Raw genomic sequence first — 20,702 nt, forward strand, 5'->3', positions numbered from 1 at the left:
GAACAAACATACACAGCACATAAGCTCAAAGGTCAGAGTAGGGAGACAGCATGAGCTTTCTGGCACTTTGACAAGTGACAGGAGGAGTCCAGTCCTCCGAGTCCGGGCAGCATGTAGGTGGCCCTTTGACTGGATGCATTCTGGACACCTCCTCCTTCCCTAGCAAATAAATACTGGCCTCGCTGGCTCATAACAGAGCACAGCAGAGGTGCTCTGCAAGACGCTCAGTGGGGAGGGAGCCTTGGATGCCAGAACTGCGGAAGAAATGGAGCTCATTCCCAACCTATCTATGGAAGCCTGGGTGCTGATGGCTACTACCGTGTTGCTCATCTACATGTGAGTAGCTTTCCAGGCTCCTCCCCTATCTGTAACTGCAAATCCAGCCCCTGCCCTTTCCTTTTTCTGTTGAAATATCCAAAAAAAAAAAAATCATGGAGGGGGAGTTGAAATCGACACTTAGGTGATTCTTACCAATGTCACTGGCCATCATTTGAGCTCCCACACAGAACTATATAGCCTTATGGGTTTTGACGAGACCTGCCCCTACAATAGTGCAGTTGGCTGTCAGTTTGCACCTAGACTCAACAACAGCTGCGCGGTTACTATAAAAACCGGCTACTGCTGTGCTGGTTAGTTTCTAACTGCGGACTTGACAGACACAACCTGGAACTGCCTGGCAGGAGAGTTTTGACTGGGAAGTTGTCTAGATCAGGTTGACCGGTAGACAACCCTGTGGTCGGTCGTCTTGATTGTGAGTTGACGCAGGAATGAACACCCAGCTCACTGTGAGTGGCAGCGTTACCCATGCAAGTATGTAAGACAAAAGAAAACTAGATGCAGGCAAGCAGGCAGTGCCATGTCTAGTCCCTCTGTGCTCTTAGATGGGCCTGGCTGCTTGGGTTCTGCCTTGACTTTCAGATACAATGGAGTGTGACATGGACTTTTCAGGAACGTGCATGCTTCTTTTCCTTAGCTGTTTTTCGTGGAGTATTTTAATCATAGCAGGAGAAGTAAAAATAGCACATTAACAACCATGAGAATCCTAAGAATGTCCCAGGTGATATGGGTGTGTCAGGCTCCCTGTGGATGTGGGTGCTTCTTGCTCCTACTTATCACACCTTCCCGTCCGATTTGCACAAAGCCCCACAGTTTCTAATTTGCTTTCTACTGCTATGATAAATACAATGACTAAGCACAACATGAGGAGGAAAGGGTGTGTTTCTCTTTACACCTTACAGTCCATCATGAAGGGAAGCCAGGGCAAAACTCACACAGGAACTGAAGCATAAGGCAAGGAGTTACGCTGTTGTCTGGCTTGCTCCCTACGGCTCTCTCAACCAGCTTTCTCACACTGCCCAGGACCACCTGCCTAGGCTGACACCCTCATGGTTGACTGGGCCCTCCTACATCAGTCATTAATCAAGAAAATGCTCCCACAGACTTTCCCACAGGCCACTATGATGGAGGCATTCTCTCAGCTATGGTTGCCTTTTGCCAGATGACTCGGCTTGTGTCGAGTTGATTTAAAAAAAAAAAAACTAATAACTATGGCACCAGCCAAGGACAATATGTGCAGTAAACTTTAAACCCCTACCCAGATCTAGCCAATGGAAAGGACATTCTCCACAGTTGAATGGAGAGTGGGGGCTGACTTTCACAGGAACTCTGGTGCCCCATATTTGACCACGTCCCCTGGATGGGGAGGCCTGGTGGCACTCAGAGGAAGGACAGCAGGCTACCAAGAAGAGACTTGATACCCTATGAGCATATACAGGGGGAGGAAGTCCCCCTCAGTCACAGTCATAGGGGAGGGGAGTAAGGGGAAAATGGGAGGGGAGGGAGGAATGGGAGGATGCAAGGGAGGGGATAACCATTGAGATGTAATATGAATAACTTAATAATATATATATAACAAATAAATAAAATTAAGCTCCCAAAAACCTAATAAACACAATATCCCAGCTCTTGTAGAAAGAGCAACACCTATCCTTTTTTCAACATCCATTTTTCTTCCCTCTGATGCTTATTCAGACCACTATTACTTCCTAAAACTCACATTTCCACCTTGCAATATGGAAACCACTTAACACTAAACGTTTTTGTTGTCGTTTTCTTTGATTTTTTTTTTTTAATAGCAAAAGACAGCCAGTACAGTCTTGGAGGAAGAATCCCAATTGCTCCCTATGGGCCTTTGGGGCCTATTTTCATTCAAACCATCACATGCCACTCTCCGTCCCCGAGAGGCTTGTAGCCGTATCATAGTCCGACTTCAAACGTCCTCATAATCTATCACAGTTTCAGCATTATTTAAAAGTCCAAAGTTCAAAATCTCTTCTGAGGCTCATGCAGTCTCTTACCTGTAATCCCCTGTAAGATTACACACTTCCAACGTATAGTGCCACAAGATACATTCACCATTCCAAAGGGAGGAAGGGGAACATAGTGAAGAAATACTGGACCAAAACACAACCAAAAACCAGCTGGGGAAACTTCAAACTCTGCATCTCCATGTCTGATATCAAAGTTCCCTTCAGATATGTCCAACTCCTTTCAGGTTTGTCGACTGCAATACACTTCTTTCTCTTGGACTATTTTCACTCCCTCTTAGCAGCTTTCCTTGGCAAGTATTTCAAGGCTATGGCATCTTCAACATCTTAGCGTTTCCAGGGCAACCCGGGCTTCACCTTCACCGTTTCGCATAATGGCCTCTCTTGGCCTTCATGCGAGGAAGGACACTCTGGCAGCTTTCCTTAGTCACGGACGCAGATTCCATAACCTCATTCTTCTGTCCTTGACTCTAAAGCCAGACCCATGTGGCCAAAGCTGCCACGTTCTGCTGCTTGCTGGGGCCAGAGTGTGGCCACCTTGTTCAATTACCACCTCGTCGGCTTTCTGTTGTCAACAGTTTGTGTCACTTTCTGCCTTCAATAGTTTCAAATAGTTTCCCACTAAGCTTGGTTTGGCCTGGAATTCAGGCTATAGACTAGGCTACCCTAAAACTCAGAAAGCCACCTGCCTCTGCCTTCTGAATGCTGGAATTAAACGTATTTTCTTTAATTCCTTTTTACAAGTTGGAAGCCTAGCTGGGTAGAGTCTTGCTCTGAGGTCACCAATTCCCTTTATCCCACTTAACTTCGGCCTCTTCATTAATTTGCATACACCTTCTGGTGCCCCTTTTCTCCTCAAACTGCACATTCATATTTTCCCTTGCCCACCTTGCTACTTTTCATTGTAAATCTGAATAAGCATGGCCACAAATAACCAAGCAACACAGTCGATACTAGGCTGTCTGGAAATTTCCTTCACCAAAGCTAGTAATCCATAACTCTTCAATTTAGTCTCTATTGCTTTACAGATATGGGACCTATTCTCATGGGCTTTTTAAGAAACTCAGAATTCCTGGACCTAAACCTCTGCCTTTATTTGGTAGCATACAAGCCTACAGTGAAGTGAGTAGAGTTTAAGCTCTTTCAATTATTTATTTATTATTCATTTATTTGCTTATTTATGCTTTTTTGCAACAGGGTTTCTTTGTGTATCCCTGGTTGATTCTCCAGAGCAGGCTGGTCTTGAACTCAGAGATGCCCTGCCTCTGCCTCCAGAGTGCTGGGCTTAAAGGTGTATACTACCACTGCCTGGCTGTTCTTTCATTTCTTATAGTTACAATTTCTTTAACAATTAAATTTATCTGTTTTCATTTATGACTATGGGTATCGGTCTGTGCTTTTGTCTGTGCACCACATGTGAGTCTGGTGCCTGCAGAGGACAGAAGATGGCATCAGACCCCTAGAACTGGAGTTACAGGCGGTTGGAAACTGACATGTGGGCACTGGGAACTGAACTCAGTTTTTCTACTAGTATAGCCAATGCTCTTGTCTCAAGTTTTGAGTGGGATTTATTTTTGAGACAGGGTCTCACTATGTAGCCACCTTGGCTTGGAACTACGTGTGTAGACTAGGCTGGCTTCAAACTCATAAATATCCTCCTGCACCTGCCTCCTGAGTAGTGAGACTAAAAGCATACATCACTTAGGGGCCAGGCATGGTGGTGAACGCCTTTAACCCCAGCATCCAGGAGATAGAGGCAGGCAGATCTCTGTGACTTTGAGCCCAGCCTGGCTTCTAGCTATAAAACACAGAATCTGGCAGACAACTGGAGTCTTCTGGACATGAAATCTTAGGAGGGGAAAGTCCACATGCCCTCAGGAGATGGTCTCATTACTTTCTGGAAAGGCTTCCGCCTTGGGCCAGGATCAGACCAGGCTAACAGACAAACAAATAAACAAATAAACAACAACAAATCAGCCATTAACTGCACATGGTATCAGGGTTTTGATAATTGTTGCTAAGGCATCCTTCCTATGGGGATTCCATAAACTGAGCCAACTGTCCCACTGTCGCGAGCACTGAGTACTTCGCACTCAGGATCCCGAATGAACTCAATCTGAGACTGATCAGTGGTTTTGCAGTTGCTAAGTTTATTAACATAAACGGGTTCAAGAATATCAGTCACCACTACACAAAAACAACACCAAATCAGTCCAAAAACACAAATGGCCCAAATCATATAATGATACCATTCCATACTATTCTATCTTATACTCAAGCATTCATAACTATCTTAATTCTAATAGGAGTAGCATCTAACATTCCTAATCAGGGTTATACGACCTGATGGAGAGTCGTGTCAGCGACGACAGGTTACAGCAGTAGGGTCCTAGGAGCCTGAGCCATCATTCGTGTTTGGGTATTTGGGCAGAGTCTCGGTCTGTTCGGTAGATCTCGTTCCAGGCAGTCGGGATTTATGCAGCCGTTTCCTTTTGTTTAACTTTGAAAACAAACAGAGGAGGCCAGATAAAGTACATAAGTACATCTTGGCTGTCAATCATGCACACAGGCATCGTCGTGGATGTTCCAAAGAAGACAGTCACTCACGGGACAGTTGGCTCAGTTTACGGAATCCCCATAGGAAGGATGCCTTAGCAACAATTATCAAAACCCTGATACCACGTGCAGTTAATGGCTGATTTGTTGTTTATTTGTTTGTTTGTTTGTCTGTTAGCCTGGTCTGATCCTGGCCCAAGGCGGAAGCCTTTCCAGAAAGTAATGAGACCATCTCCTGAGGGCATGTGGACTTTCCCCTCCTAAGATTTCATGTCCCGAAGACTCCAGTTGTCTGCCAGATTCTGTGTTTTATAGCTAGAAGCTTACTGCAGGACTGAGTTCTAAAGGAGACCTTTATCGCATCATGGTTGACTAGGAGCACCATATGCACACTCCGTGGAAAGGAATAAGAAAGTAGAAGGGGAAACAGGCCTAAGAGCATGCACCTGTAACTCCAGCATTCTCCCAGGATCAAGAAAACACTTGCACCTGTAACTCCAGCATTCTCCCAGGATCAAGAAAACACTTGCTATCGTGAAACTTTCATTCCCTTATGGCGTCTCACATAGCCAAGGGACTCAGCATTTAGGAAAGAATGACTTGAATTTTTGATCCTCCTGCCTCAACCTCTCAAGTGCTGGGATTATCTGTGGGAGCTGCCATGCTTGGTTCGTGCCATGCAGGAGACGCAATCCAGAGCGCTGTGGGTGCGTGGCAGGCGCTGTGCCCTTGAGCCACAGCACAGCTGCAACTCGGCAATAAGAAATCTTCATTTCTCATCCTGAACACCGAAAACTCAGACCTAGTGTTTTCTTAGCTCTGTCCTGCTGTAGAGAGGGCATCTCCATTTTCCCCGCTGCGGTTTCATACTGTCTTCATTCATTCTCTCACGTTCCCAGGTCCCCTCTTCTTTCTTTTCCATCTTTTATAGGTTGAATCTTTATTGTTGTTGTTTTCTTCTCTCTCTCTCTCTCATCTATCTATCTACTATCTGTCTATATCTATCTACCATTTATCTATCTCTTTTAGTTGTAGCCACCAGACCTCACTATGTAGCCCATGCCAAGCATCAAATCTATGATCCTCCTAGCTCCACCTCTGGAGTGCTAGGATTTACAGGCATGTGCCACTAAGCCTGGCTTCATACTCTCACGTTATTTTTAAGTGGGTATGGGTGCTTTGCCTGCATTCATGTCTGTGCACCATGTATGCGCACTGCCTGAAGAAGCCAGAAGAGGGTGGTGTCAGGTCCCCTGAGCTGGAGTTTACAGATGGTTGTGAGCTGTCCTGTGGGTTCTGGGGATTGCACCAGTTCTCTGTTAGAGCAGCTAGTGCTCTTAACCACTGAGCAGTCTCTCCAGCTCCCTCTCCCACTTTCTTATTCATAAGATTGGGGAGCAGGGATTGAGTCAGGAAATAAAAGCGCATGTATTGCTCACATATACTCCTTACAATTGGAATCCTCACCTGCCCAAGGAGGGCATAGTTCAGAGTTTTATAGGATCTCAGAAGCAACATACATATTAGCAGAACACCTGAGATGCACAGTTTCTTTGTGCTTATGGATTAAGGTAGTTCCTTCAATAGGTACACCAGTGGGGAAAAAAAAAAAAGCAAAAACAGCCTTTAGCTCTTTATTCCAGACAACTCCTCAGGTCTCCCCCATCCCTCTGGATATCTCTAATAAGAACTTGCAACTGACTGCCTGTGAGACAGAAAGCCCAGTCTTGTGAGACTTGAGTCATTTGTGGCCTGGTTAGGAAGCAGTCAGTAAGTAACAAGATAATAACAAATTTTATTTTCTTTTTCTTCCCAGGGCATGTGGAAATTTGATAATGAGTGCTATAAAAAGTATGGAAAAATATGGGGGTGAGTCTTCTAAAATCTTCCCATCAGAGTACTTGGTAAGATAATCACTCCCCCTGCTTGAGGACACCGTCAGCATGCAGTTCTTGGGGGCAGCTTTTTGGGCATTGTCCAGATAAAGGTGGTACAAGTCACAGGCATCAAGTTGCACAATGAGTTCAGTTGAGAGTGTTACACGTCATGGCATCCTCTGGGATTTGGTGGCTCAAGAGCCCTTAGGATCATTGTCTCTCCCTTCCAATACATCAAGTCTGTTATTACAGAACCTTCTAAGCCCATGCTTGGAAACATGCAACAGCTCATCTTTACAACGATTTGCTTTTAGACGCTGAAAGTCCGATGCATGCAATCATAGCTGCTGTCAGTTCAAATGTGGAACTGCACTGCTGTATCCAGAGAACAGTTGTACTGGAGTCATTTGCTACCTCTGGCTCCTATAATCCTTCCACCCCATCTTCCAGGATGATCCCTGAGCCTCGGAAAGGGGAGGGGTGCTGGATAGTTTTACGTCAACTGAATACAAGCCAGTGTCATCTGAGAAGAGGATGCCTCGATTGAGAAAATGCCTCCATATGATCTGGCTGCAGGCAATCCTTTGGATTTTTTCTTAATTAGTGATTGGTATAGAAGGACTCAGCCCACCGTGGGTGGTGCCGTCCCTGGGCTGGTGGTCTTGGGTTCTATTAGAAAGCAGGCTGAACAAGCCATGGGGAGCAAAGCCAGTAAGCAGCACCTCTACATGGCCTCTGCATCAGCTCCTGCCTCCAGGTTCCTATCCTGTTTGAGTTCCTGTCCCAGGTTCCTTTGATGATGCACAGAGATATGGAAGTGTGAGAGGCATTAATTCTTTTCTCCCCAACTTGCTTTTTGGTCATGGTGTTTCATTGCAACAATAGTAACCTTGACTAAGATAGAGTGTGGCAGAGATGCCCATTTAGGAATGACCACTCCAAAATCTCTTATTGTCTGCATGTTGAGGTGGTGTGGGTTTCTATGCTAATCACCATCTTTTGCTAAAAAACAGCCCTTCTCAACCTGTGGCTTGTGAGCATTAGAGGAAGCATACTTTCAGATGGTCTTAGGAAACCCCAAGCATAGATTTATTCTTGGTGCTACTTCAAACTGTAAGTTTGTTACTGAAAAGCACTGAAGTTCCTGAGACCATCAGAAATATGTGCTTTCTGATGGTCACAAGCCACAAAGGTGAGAACTGCTGTGGTGAAAGAAGCTTCTCTAGTGAGGGTTGAGACCTGCGCTAATCTACGGGCATAATCAATTTTTAGGAGTTTTTTTTTTTTTTAATTATGTTTATTCAGTGATACATTGTCCTTTAGGGCCTGTGGCTTGCCTAGTCACACAAGATCAAACCAGACAAAAATTCAGCATGGAAGCGGGAGATGGTCAGGAAGTCCCGCCCCTAGTTTAGAAGTTGGCAAATCATGGCTGATAGGAGGAGAACACGTTTTCATCAGTGATCCTACCGCCCCCCCCCCCAGAAAAAAAAACAGCTACCCCATGCTCTAGTAGATGTTTCTACACACACGAACATTCTGGCAGCAGTACGTGGACTCAGTGGGTGAACAAAAAGAAGAGAACACATGAAACTGGAGGGAACCGGTGATGGTGGGGATTGGAGGGCAGGAAATGGGAACGGCCTTTATTAGTCAACAACGGCTCCTCAGCTAGGGGTGGGACTTCCTGCCCACCTCCCCTCTCCTTTACTAATCACCAATGGCTCCTCAGCTAGGGGTGGGACTTCCTGCCCACCTCCCCTCTCCTTTACTAATCACCAATGGCTCCTCAGCTAGGGGTGGGACTTCCTGCTCACCTCCCCTCTCCATGCTGAGATTTTTGTCTGTCTTGAGCTTATGAAGGCCTGGTGCCTGCTGCTGTCACAACCACCATGTGTCCATCTGTACAAATGCCCTGTGTGCAGAAGACACAGTTCCCTTTCAGTCCTCTGCCTCAGGCGCTTAGAATCTTTCTACCCCTCTTCTGCAATGATCCCAGAGCCTTGGGGTGGGATCTACTACTATTATTCTGCTAAGTGGACACCGTATTGAGTGGGCTCCAAATGACTCACAGAGTAGCTCACCTCTCCGTTCTCGTCAGCAGAGCTCCTTTCTTCAGTAGATTGTGATTAGCACAGAGATCGACAACTGGTCTACCTGCCGACAAGAAGAGACTACAGACTGCTCTGCCCTGAACGGGGCAACTGATAAGCGATTTTGCATTTTGTCCATTTCTTGACTTCACAATACGAACCTTTGCTGGAAGTATATATGCATATCTCAAACCCATCTAATTTGGCTGCAATTGAAGATGAAACGCGGGGAGTCATTCAGCCACTCTTTACTCCTCCAACGTCAAGTCTTCATTAGTTTTGTTGAGTGGCTGAGCCAATGGCACAGCCCTTCCCTGTCAGCATGGCTGGTGCTTTGGTTTAGAGGAGGTGTCACCATTATGCTGAGAGACACAAGCAGGTGGAAGGAAGCTCTGCCTCTTTATCTCCTCCTATTCATCCTCAGAAACCACAGAGTCGGCTGAGGTGACTCAGCCCATAGAGACCATGTGACCAATACCAGTGTGTGCTGAGCTGCCCTCTGGTGTCCCTGATGCAACAGCTTCTGCAACATTATTACAAATACTGAATAGTTTGTCTCTAAGTTTCCACTGATATATTTTGCTTTGACATTGGAATCACTTATTCTTATTTTCTGATTTTTTTTTTTAATATCTCTGGAGGTCAAACCCAGTGCCACATACTTGAAAGACAAGGACGCTACCACTGAGCCACACCTCCATCCCAAATACTGAAATATTTAAACATACAAGGATGGCATTGGCATTAACCATGTACTCATGATTAGCCTTAACCAATGTTCCAGTGATAATTCTAACCAAGATGTCTTTGAAGGGCTGTTTTGCCTTAAGTGTCTCTTCCCAGCTTCAGCCACATAACCCTTCGTTTCATGAGCCTCCAGTGGCTTCTATGGTCAGATCTTGAACTAGGAGAATAGCTGTGCTTTATACATCTCGTGTGTGTGTGTGTGTGTGTGTGTGTGTGTGTGTGTGTGTGTGTACACTGTGTATCAAAGATGTAGTCTGAAGTCTTGGATGTGATGTAGGATCTGGCTTCTGAGGTCCAGTCTACTCTGTTTCCCTCTCAGATTTTATGAAGGCACATGGCCTCTGCTGGCTATCACAGATCCAGAGATCATCAAAGCAGTGCTTGTGAAAGAATGTTACTCGGTCTTCACAAACCGCCGGGTAGGCATCCCTTTTTAAGACGTAACTCTTTCCTATTCTCGTAGTCAATGTTCCATTGCTGTGAGGAGACACCATGAGCATGGAGACACTTATAAAGGAAAACATCTAATTGGGGTTGGATTACAGTTTCAGGGGACTAGTACATTATCATCACGGTAGAAAGCATGGCAGCACGCAGGCAGAAGAGGTAGCTCAGAGCTCTACATCAGCATCAGTAAGAAGCAGAAAGAGAAAAATGCTGGGCCTGTCTCAGGATTCTGAAACTCCAAAGCCCACTCCCAGTAACTCACTTCCTCCAACAAGGCCACGCCTCCTAATCCCTGTCAAGAAGTACCACTTCCTAAACTGTCTCTGTCATCTTTTCATTTGGAAAGCTACTAACCTGCACTCCCAGCATACTCAGATAATCAAGTTTACTCCTTCTCAAGTCTCTGAGGGAGATGAAGACCAGGTAGTTTAGTTTCACAATGAAGCTTAATTGTTTAGGGGTTAAGATGTTTTTAGGTCTAGATAGGTGTTCTAAGTTGATCACGACAATATGTGATGGAGATTGATTTACATTCAGAAATTTAGATGCACCAAGATAGGAAAGATGTTTTCTTCAAGGTTGTCGAATACAAATAGCCAAAACACTAAGAATGTAACATTTATATAATTCCTGATTGTGTCACAGTTCTTCGTGCTATAGGTAATCTATTGTATATATGTGCAATAATATAAATGTATATGTACAAAAATAAAATTATTTTAAAAAGACACACACAAAAAAAGAAGTGCCACTTCCTAATGACAAAGCATTCAAATATACGAGTCTGTGGGGGCTACTGTTATTCAAACCACAACTATCCATTAAATTAAAAATTTTAAGATAATTATATAACAATGGTACAGAGCCACCACCGTTCTCAGGAAATTGCTTGATGTTCTTCATACTTTAAAAAAAAGTGAAGTCTTATATAAATATAATACAGTCCTGACTTTTCTACTTTCATTTCTATTTCTTTGAAAAAAAAAAAAAAACAATCTGGCCAGGCGGTGGTGGCGCACACCTTTAGTCCCGGCACTCGGGAGGCAGAGGCAGGCGGAATCGCTGTGAATTCGAGGCCAGCCTGGTCTACAAAGTGAGTCCAGGACAGCCAAGGCTACACAGAGAAACCCTGTCTTGAAAAAACAAAAAAACAAAAAAACAAAAAAACAAAAAAAAAACACACACACACACACAAAAAAAAACCAAAAAAAAAAAAAAAAAAAAAAAAAAAGAAAGAAAGAAAGAAAAGAAAAAGAAAAAAACCAATCTGACCCAAAGCAACTCTGACCCCAGAGGAAAAGATTCATTCAGTACCTAACACTTCCAAGTCACACTCTGTCAATGATGTCATGACAGGCGCTTGAAGCACAAAGGATGGAGAAAAGCCACCTGCTGGCTCGCTCAGACACATGCTTATCCAGCTTCCTTAGGAAGCACAGGACACCTTCCTAGGGATGGTGCTGCCAATAGTGGACCAGGCTCTCCTACATCAATTATTAATCAAGACAATCCCCCAGAGACATGCGCACAGGCCAGTCTGAGATAGCCAATTCCTCATTCAAGGCCCTCCTCTCAGATGACTCTAGGCTCTATCGAGTTGACAAAAAAAGAGAGACTGACTTTGATGCTGTTTACAGCTGATTTGAAGTTCTCTCTCTCTCTCTCTCTCTCTCTCTCTCTCTCTCTCTCTCTCTCTCTCTCTGTGTGTGTGTGTGTGTGTGTGTGTGTGTGTAGCTGTCTTCAGATTGTCACATTTTCTTTTTTTCTTTTTCCCTGTATAGAAAATTAAGATGAAACAATTTCTACATAATTGCATTATTTCTCAAACTAGCAAATAAATAATTTATAGCATCTATAGATTTTTTTTTAAAACTCCACTTCAATGCATCCTCCCAGTCTCCAATTGCTCATACTGTTGACAGATGTAAATAAGAAACGGACCTGAACTAATATTTTGCCAAGGCCAGTTGTTGTCTGTCACTAATCTGTTTTTTGTCTGCATAGCTTTGAAAGGCACTGTAGGTCTGCCCTATCTGCTCTTGTGGATTCTGAAAGGGTGATTTTCATTTAAAATGAGATGGTCATAGAAAGATGTGAGGTTGTGCGGTGTGTATACGTGTCACCTCCATTTATAGGGATTACAAACAATTTCAATAAAAGATTGCTTAGCATCTAGTAGGGACTAGCTATTTGTTAAGCAAATGGTGCTTATTGGATCAGCTTTTTAGAATTGTGAAGATTATCATAACTTTCATATGGTAAATTTTCTTTCTGTTTGAACTCTAGTCTTTTGGGCCAGTGGGATTCATGAAGAAGGCCATCAGCTTATCTGAGGACGAAGAATGGAAGCGGCTTCGAACACTGCTGTCTCCAACCTTCACCAGTGGAAAACTCAAGGAGGTGATGATGGAGAGCGTGTTTACTTAAGGAACAAACCTGAGAGTGGTAGAAAACAAGCCCATAGTCCCTTTCCAAGGGCCAGTCCTCTGAGTTACAACTCCTATAAGATAGACGTCTGTCCTTATACACAGAAGATCTATTATAAAAATCCACTGTAAACTCCCACTTGTTGCTTCATGGCTGGGATCCCTTGCCTTTCTGGGACCCGAGTCTCTGTCTTTAGCTACAGATGCTGTGTTCTGTGCTTAGATGTTCCCCATCATTGGACAGTATGGCGATACACTGGTGCAAAACTTGAGACGAGAAGAAGAGAAGGGGAAGCTCATCAACACGAAAGAGTAAGTGATAGTGCAGTTGATGGGACTGTTAAGTACCTCAGCGTCCTCTCAACATTTGCAAGCTGACACCAGGTAAAGGTCCCAGGTGCGAGTGCCATAGGACCCCGGACCCCACTGAAGATCCAGCAGGTGGCGCTGACTGTGTGGCTTCCTGCTTGTGTAGCTGGGAAACATGAGCTACCTCAGAGACAAATGTTTATTCCCATGTCTCTCTCCACGCAGCATCTTTGGAGCTTATAGCATGGATGTGATCACTGGCACATCATTTGGAGTGAACATAGATTCCCTCAACAACCCACAGAATCCCTTTGTGCAGAAAGCCAAGAAGATCTTAAAGTTTCAAATTTTTGATCCATTTATCCTCTCTGTAGGTAAGTTATACTATTTCTCTCTCTTTGTATCTCTTCCTCCTACATGCCAGTAAAATCGGCATCATTATTGAAGTATAGTGCACATGCAAAAATAATTCAAGTACTTAAAATGTATAATTCTTTTTTTTTTTTTTTTGTCCATCAAAGGTACAGATACCCAGTGTTTTCCAAGAAAATCTGCACCTTTTCACTGTCATTTCCCATTCTTCCTCCCCATAAAGAAATGTCCTGTAGATCTTCCTGTTCTGGGAACACCATAAAAATACAAATATGTCACAGACTATGTAGAATTTAGAGACTATCTTCTTTCATTTCCCATCATACATTCAACAGAATCATTTGCTGCCAACCCTATGTTCTGTAGACATACCATATTCCATACCATCTAGTCGCCATTCAAATTGTTTTCAGATTTAGAGTTTTGTGAGTGATGTTCTCATGGACATTGGCGTCCAAAATTAAGACTGAACATTTGCTTTCATTTTTTCTGGGTGGGTAATTGGTGTGGAATTAGTGAATTAAGGAGGAATTCTATGTTTGCCTTCATGGGCAACTGAAAAAAAACTGTTCCCGCAACAGCTGTAGCAGTTCTCAAGAACTCCATTTTCTCTACATGCCTTCATGACTTTTTTAACTTAAAATTATTTAGTTAGTTATTCACTTTACATCCCGACTGTAAACCATTCTCCCCTCTCCTCCCAGTCCCTCCCCTTCCTCTCTTCTTCCCTCTTCCCCTCTGCTGACCCCTACCTACCCCTCAGAAAGGGAGCCCTCCCTCTTCTGGCAAGAAATCCCTGCGGGGGGGGGGTGATCAAAAGCATGCAACAGAGATTTTGTCAGAGACAGCCCCTAATCCCCATTCTAGGGGGCCCCCACATGAAGACCAAGCTGCCCATTGGGTATATATGTGTAGAGGGCCTAGATCCAGTTCATCTATGGTCCTTGATTGGTGCTTCAGTCTCCACAAGCCATCCTGGGCCCAGGTTAGTTGGCACTGCTGGTTTTCTTGTGGAGCTCTTGTCCCTCTGGGTCCTTCTTCCCTCCCACTGTTTCACAAGGCTCCCTACACTCTGACTAATGTTTGGGTGTGAGTCTCAGCTTCTTCTTCACTCCATTGCTGGGTGGAGCCACTCAGAGGACAGCCATGCAAGGCTCATATCTGCAAACATAGCATTGTGTCCTGAATAGTGTCAAGGATTGGCTGTCTCCCATGGGGTGGGATTTAGGTTGGATTAGGTACTTGTTGGACATTCCCTCAATCTTTGTCCTTTCTTTATCCCTGTACATCTTGGAGACAGGGTAAATTTTAGATCAAAGATTTTGTGGGTGGGTTAGTTTTATTCTCCCTCCATTAGGGGTACTGTCTGGTTAGTACATTAACAGGCATGACACCTGTTAATAGGAGTCTCAGCTAGAGTTACCCCCTATCTTCCCAGGAGACTACCCTGCTGTAAGTCTCCAGCTTTCCACAGAGAAGCCCCGACCCAAGGTTTCTTTTCTCTCCTCAAGACCACATCTGTTGCCCACCCCCGTTTTCCTCAGCCTTCCCTCTCCTATCCTGTTTCCTCTCTTCAACAACTTCCACTGTCTATTCTATTTTCCCTTCTAAGTGAGATTCAAGTATCCTCCCTTGGGCCCCCTCTTGTTACTTAGCTTCTTTGGGTCTGTGAATTTTAGTATGGTTATTCTGTACTATATGGCTAATATCTACTTTTAAGTGAGAACGTACCATGTCTGTCTTTCTGGATCTGGGTTACTTCACACAGGATGATCTTTTCTAGTTCCATCCATTTGCCTGCAACTTTCATGATTTCCTTGTTTTTAGTAGCTGAATAATCTCCCAATGTGTAAATGTACCACAGTTTCTTTATCCATTCTTTGGTTGAGGGACATTGGGGCTGTTTACAGTTTCTGGATATTATGAATAAAGCTGCTCTGAACGTAGTTGAGCAAATGTCTGTGTTGTATGGTGGGGCATCTCTTGGGAATATGCCCAGGAGTGGTATATCTGGGTCTTGAGGTAGAGCCATTTCAAATTTTCTGAGAAAGCACCACACTGATTTCCAAAGTGGTTGTACAAGTTTGCACTTCCACCAGCAATGGAGGAGTGTTCCCTTTTTTCCACATCCTTGCCAGCATGTGCTGTCACTTGAGCTTGAGTTTTTTATCTTAGCCATTGTGGCAGATGTAAGATGGAATCTCAGTATCATTTTTATTTGAATTTCACTGATGACTAAGGATGTTGAACATTTCTTTAAGTGTTTCTCAGCTATTTGATATTCCACGGTTGAGAATTCTCTGTTTGGCTCTATACCTTATTTTTTTTTTATTAATTTATTCTTGTTACATCTCAATGGTTATCCCATCCCTTGTATCCTCCCATTCCTCCCCCCCCCCCATTTTCCCATTATTCCCCTCCCCTATGACTGTTCCTGAGGGGGATTACGTCCCCCTATATATTCTCATAGGGTATCAAGTCTCTTCTTGGCTACTTGCTGTCCTTCCTCTGAGTGCCACCAGGTCTAGAAATCTACAAGTAGAACAATATGATAGGCAGATTTGGGCCCAGGGGTCCCGCTCAAACTAAGGCACCAGCCAAGGACAATACAGGAGGTAAACTTTAAACCCCTTCCCAGATCCAGCCAATGGTCAGAATATTCTCCACAGTTGAGTGGAGAGTGTGATACGACTTTCTCACGTACTCTATACCTTATTTTTAATTGGATTATTTGGTTCTCTGTGTTTAATTTCTTGATTTCTTTTATATTTTGGATATAAGCCCTTCTTCATGTTTTTTATTATTATTAACACCATAGGGTACATTTAGGAGTCAAACATTATGGGGAATTATTTACACTTTTGGTTTAAGAATCTTATATAAGTACTATATTTGTATTTCCATTCCTCCTTGTTCCCCCTCTAAGTCCTTTCATATCTCAAACTCTTTCTCAAATTCATAACTCTTGTCCTTTAACTATAATGGTTACACATATATTATATGTGTGTGTGTGTGTGTGTGTGCATATGTGTGTATTCTACAGAGTCCATTTAGTGTTGATCTTATGTACATATGTTTATGGTTGACCACTTAGAATTGGATAGCCTCTCAGGGTCTTATCCTTCGAGAAAACAGATTCAATAGCCACTAATTTCCTGTGGCTTTTCACCAAAGTGTAAGAGCCTGTCAAATTTCTCTGTCCACATCAGCATGTCAACCAGTGCTATCATTACACAGAACTAGTCTGAATAACCATATTTTTGACATTTCATGGTCCACCTTCCCTCTCTTCTCTGGAAGATACAATTTTAAAGCAGGCTTTCTCATCCTGCTTTCTCATTCTTTTTCAATGTTTCCATCCCCAAATCCTTGATTCCCCTTAAGTCTTAGCTATAGAGATTGCATTGTAGACACATCAGCTGAGGTTGAGCATTCCATACTCACTCGTTCTCTGTGTTTTTTCTCTCTGTAGTTCTGTTTCCATTTCTAACTCCAATATATGAGATGCTAAGTTTTTCCATTTTTCCAAGACAGTCAATGAACTTTTTCAAAAAATTTGTCAAAAGGACGAAGGAAAATCGTCTTGATTCAAACCAGAAGGTAAATGTGATGGTACTGCCATGACTCCCAGGGTTTGGTCATGACTCCCAGGGTTTGGTCATGACTCTCAGGGTTTCATTATGTATCAGGCTGTGAATGTATTATCTTAAAAGTGAATAGAGAAAACTATGCTTAGAACAAGATGGTGTTTATATTTTAGGGAGAAGATAAATGTTGTGTGATTCAGCTTGAGAATGAATGAAGATGGAGGAGTGTTCCCTTTTTCCCACATCCTTGCCAGCATGTGCTGTTGCTTGAGCTTGAGTTTACCTTAGCCATTGTGGCAGGTGTAAGATGGAATCTCAATGTCAACTAGTGTTATTTGCTAAAAAGAAGGAGTTATTATGCCCTGAGATAAGTACCAGTCAAGTACATTGTTGCCACCATTCATTGAAAAAAATGTCAAAAATAGAATTTGTAGTTAGAAATTATATTTACTACTATTATTCTGTCCCTAAAATTTATATAATAAAAAGTGATTTCCACTTTAAACCTCTTATTTTGATGTGTTCTCCAATAGAAGTGTGGACATGATGTGTGGAGATTGGCCCATGTTAAATTTGAGTACTTCTTCTAGGCAGTGGTGACGCACACCTTTAACCCCAACACTTCAGAGGCAGAAGCAGGCAGATCTCTGTGAGTTCCAGCACAGCCTGTTCTACAGAGTTAGTTTCAGGACAGCCAAGGCTCCACAGAGAAACCCTGTCTCAAAAAAAAACCAACCAAACAAACAAACAAACAAAAATTGAGTATTTCTTTCTTTGGGTGGGGTTATTTTCTTGGCACGGAGGCCACAAGCCACTTACCCATTAGGTGGATTTTTTCTGTGAAAAATCAGTTTTCAAGATGGTAGCCTAGCTTCGCTCTATGTAGCCTGGAGGCCATTTAAAAAAAATCTGCCTGTAGATCAGGGAGAAGGCCACTTGTGGTGCCGCTTAGAGATTTCAAGTGTCTGGGCTGTGGAACATCAGAGGATGCTCACACAAAACTTGGCAATGAGCACTACAAATAGAATCAATCAAGGAGGCTGTTGGTTAAGCACTGTGGTAAGAAAACAGAGAGAATTGGTGTTTGGGAACTTTCCTGAGCAAACACCATGAGAGAAAGAGCCAGCAGCTCTTTGGCCAGGAATCTGCTCAGATACCAGAGAAACTTTGATTAGGGAACCAGAGACTAAAGGCTGCATCTATCTCAGGGAAATGTCCTGTTCCCCAAGGCTTTCTGATAGATGCTATAATTTTTCTTTAGTTTTAAGTGTGCCCGTGTTTTGTCTGCCTGTGTGCCCATGAGCCATATATGTGCAGTGCCTTCAGAAGCCAAAAGAGGGCATCAGATCCCATGAGCCTGGAGTTAACGTGGTTGTGATTCACCATGTGGATCCTGCAAACTGAACCCAAGTCCTCTGCGAGAACATTCAGTATTCTCAGTCACTGAGCAATTTCTGCAGCTCCGTTGATGCTTTTATTCATTGGTGACTCAGTCCACAGTTGTGGACTTGAGGGGGCCATATTCACAGAGAGAGGGTGAAGTTCTGCACTCCTGTTTCAAGTCTGACCTCCCAACTAAATGTCCATTTATGATATTTCTCGTTCTGCTTTCAGAACCGAGTGGATTTTCTTCAGCTGATGATGAACACGCAGAACTCCAAAGGCAAAGAGTCCCAGAAAGGTAACTCAGGATGCTTTATGGTGTGTGGATCCAGAAGTGCAGAGGGAAGAGAGGGTATCAGGGCAAGTGCATGAGGTGTGGGGTGGGGTCCAGGCAGGGAGCATTTCATGTCAAATTTCAGGAAAACGTGCACATGCAAGTATACTTGAATAAGTATGACCAGAGCCTGTAGGGCAGCCACAGAGAAAGTGTGGCCTCATCATCATCACCATCATTATCATCACCATCCCCATCAGTGTAGTGTGAGGGCATCCACATGCAGCATGTGGACGTTACAAGATAACTTTTTGGAGTTATGGCTCTTTGTCCACCTTTACATAGGTCCAGAAATCAAACTCAGTCCACCTGGCTTGCTCAGGAAGTATCTTTATCCACTGAGCCTTCTTTCAGCTCTTACTTAATTCTGATTCCAAAACAAAACCTTAATTTGTAGAGCGCTTTGTGCTCATAGAAGGATGGAGAAGGAATGTTGCCTGTGAGTATAACACCCACCCCACCATTCACACCCCTACCCTGCAGGATGGTTGCTATAAGATGGTCGTGCAGTGAGGTCCTTTATCTAGGGTTGCATCGTCTCTCTCTTCCATGGGTCTTACCAGTGCATAGTGGCGCCATCTTCCTCCATTAAAGAAACATCCAGAAGAGTCTTTGTCTTCACACTGATCATTTTTTGGTGTGTATTCTTGATTTCTAGTGTATTCTTGATTGCAAGGGTCTCCTATATTTCTCCAGAAGTCCCTAGAATTGGCCATTTCTCCAAGGAATGTTGGCTCCTCTTAGGGGTAGATAGAACACAAATATCAGGGCTAGTGTGAATACTTGTATTGTTCCTTTCTATGGAGAGGCTAAGAAATCTGCGTATATTCACACAAACATTAGAAACTTAAATATTACTATGTTCACCAACATGCAGGGATATAAACAGGCTTGTTATATCTCCTACACACACACACACACACACACACACACACAAATAAAAAATTAAGATGGGTGGCCTATGTATTTTACCTGAATACTTCTTCCAAAGGAGCCAATTTTAGGCTGCTAATAATTTGACAGCTACATCATGGAAGCCCTAAATATTTAATAATGGGTAGATCAGCTGCAGCACATCCCTGTAAACACATCTGGCGTGATCTTTTTCTCTTCTATGCATCTATCCACCTATGTCTCTCTGGCTTAACATAACATTCTGCAAACAAGACAGCACTATAGTAGTCTCTAAGGCTACCACTAGACCCACGTGGGTATAGAAGAGCTGTCATAGATCAAGTACCAATGGTGAACTGTAATTTGTTTAATAAAAATGTAAATATCTGAACATGGCTGTAGGCCACTTCAGCAGACAAGAAAACACCAAATGCTGGGTAGATCTGTGATATCATTCAATTCAGTAGCATAATATTTGTTCTTTCTGGGAGAAATACTTTAATAGCTGTGGTTTTTTTCAGGCAAAACTTATTACATGTAAATCATAGCATTGTAGAAGTTTCTCACACCCACTCCACATTGTTTTAATTTTGAATTGGGCACCATGTTTATTTAGGTGTTCCCTAAATCTAAAAAGACCAATTCTGATGCTGTTCACCTAACATTTTCCCTGTGATTCACACCTAGAGTCCATGTACAGACAGAGCCATTCTGTTGCTTTGATGCTAGGTGCAGCCTCCACTCTTCCAGTGTTTTCTTTCCCGGTAGTTTCAGCGTGTAGTGAGACCACACACTATGAAGAATGCTGCCCCAGTTCCTCTGTCACCTGCTGCCTGTCAGAGGCACAATCACTTCAATGAAGGCTGTGCGTACAAATCTCCACGCATGGTGGCAGTTAGGACTGACTGGCAGTTAGGGGAGCTTGAAGTCGTGTGTCTCTAATAAGCTCCTAGATGCTGCTGGTCCATGAAGCATATTTGAATAGCAGGAATTTCCCTGTAGCCTTGTGTTGTTCTCTGAGTCCCCATCAAAAGTATTTAAGGAGTCCTACATTTACGATTTACTTATTACTACTTTGTATGTATAATTATTTTCATGTATGTATGTATGTATGTGTCTATGTATGTATATGTCCACCACTTGTGTGTTGGTCCCTATGAAGGCCAGAAAAAGGTAGGAGAGCCACCGGAACTGGAGCTACAGGCAATGTCAAACAGCCACTTGGGAACTTGGAATCCAGCCCAGGTCCTTTGCAAGAGCAGCAAGTGCGCTTAACCACTGAGCCTTCTCTCCAACCCATTCAAAAGTATTTGGATGGAAGGTCCTATAATTGTCATTCAGTGAAACACT

At 43.4% G+C, this 20,702-nt stretch overlaps 1 protein-coding gene across 1 annotated transcript in view; it reads left to right on the forward strand.

Annotated features, from left to right (window-relative positions):
• The first annotated feature begins 217 nt into the window (after positions 1–217).
• LOC127203972 (cytochrome P450 3A25) overlaps positions 218–20,702 on the forward strand; it is a 29,746-nt gene continuing 9,261 nt past the window's right edge. The window contains exons 1-9 of the mRNA XM_051162915.1: positions 218–336; positions 3,356–3,449; positions 6,700–6,752; positions 9,920–10,019; positions 12,334–12,447; positions 12,697–12,785; positions 13,008–13,156; positions 16,627–16,754; positions 18,356–18,422. Coding sequence (XP_051018872.1) covers positions 266–336; positions 3,356–3,449; positions 6,700–6,752; positions 9,920–10,019; positions 12,334–12,447; positions 12,697–12,785; positions 13,008–13,156; positions 16,627–16,754; positions 18,356–18,422 — 865 coding nt within the window. The 5' untranslated portion in view covers positions 218–265. The remainder of the gene's footprint in view (positions 337–3,355; positions 3,450–6,699; positions 6,753–9,919; positions 10,020–12,333; positions 12,448–12,696; positions 12,786–13,007; positions 13,157–16,626; positions 16,755–18,355; positions 18,423–20,702) is intronic.

Source organism: Acomys russatus, chromosome 19 (assembly GCF_903995435.1).
Source record: "Acomys russatus chromosome 19, mAcoRus1.1, whole genome shotgun sequence".
Lineage (NCBI taxonomy): Eukaryota > Metazoa > Chordata > Mammalia > Rodentia > Muridae > Acomys > Acomys russatus.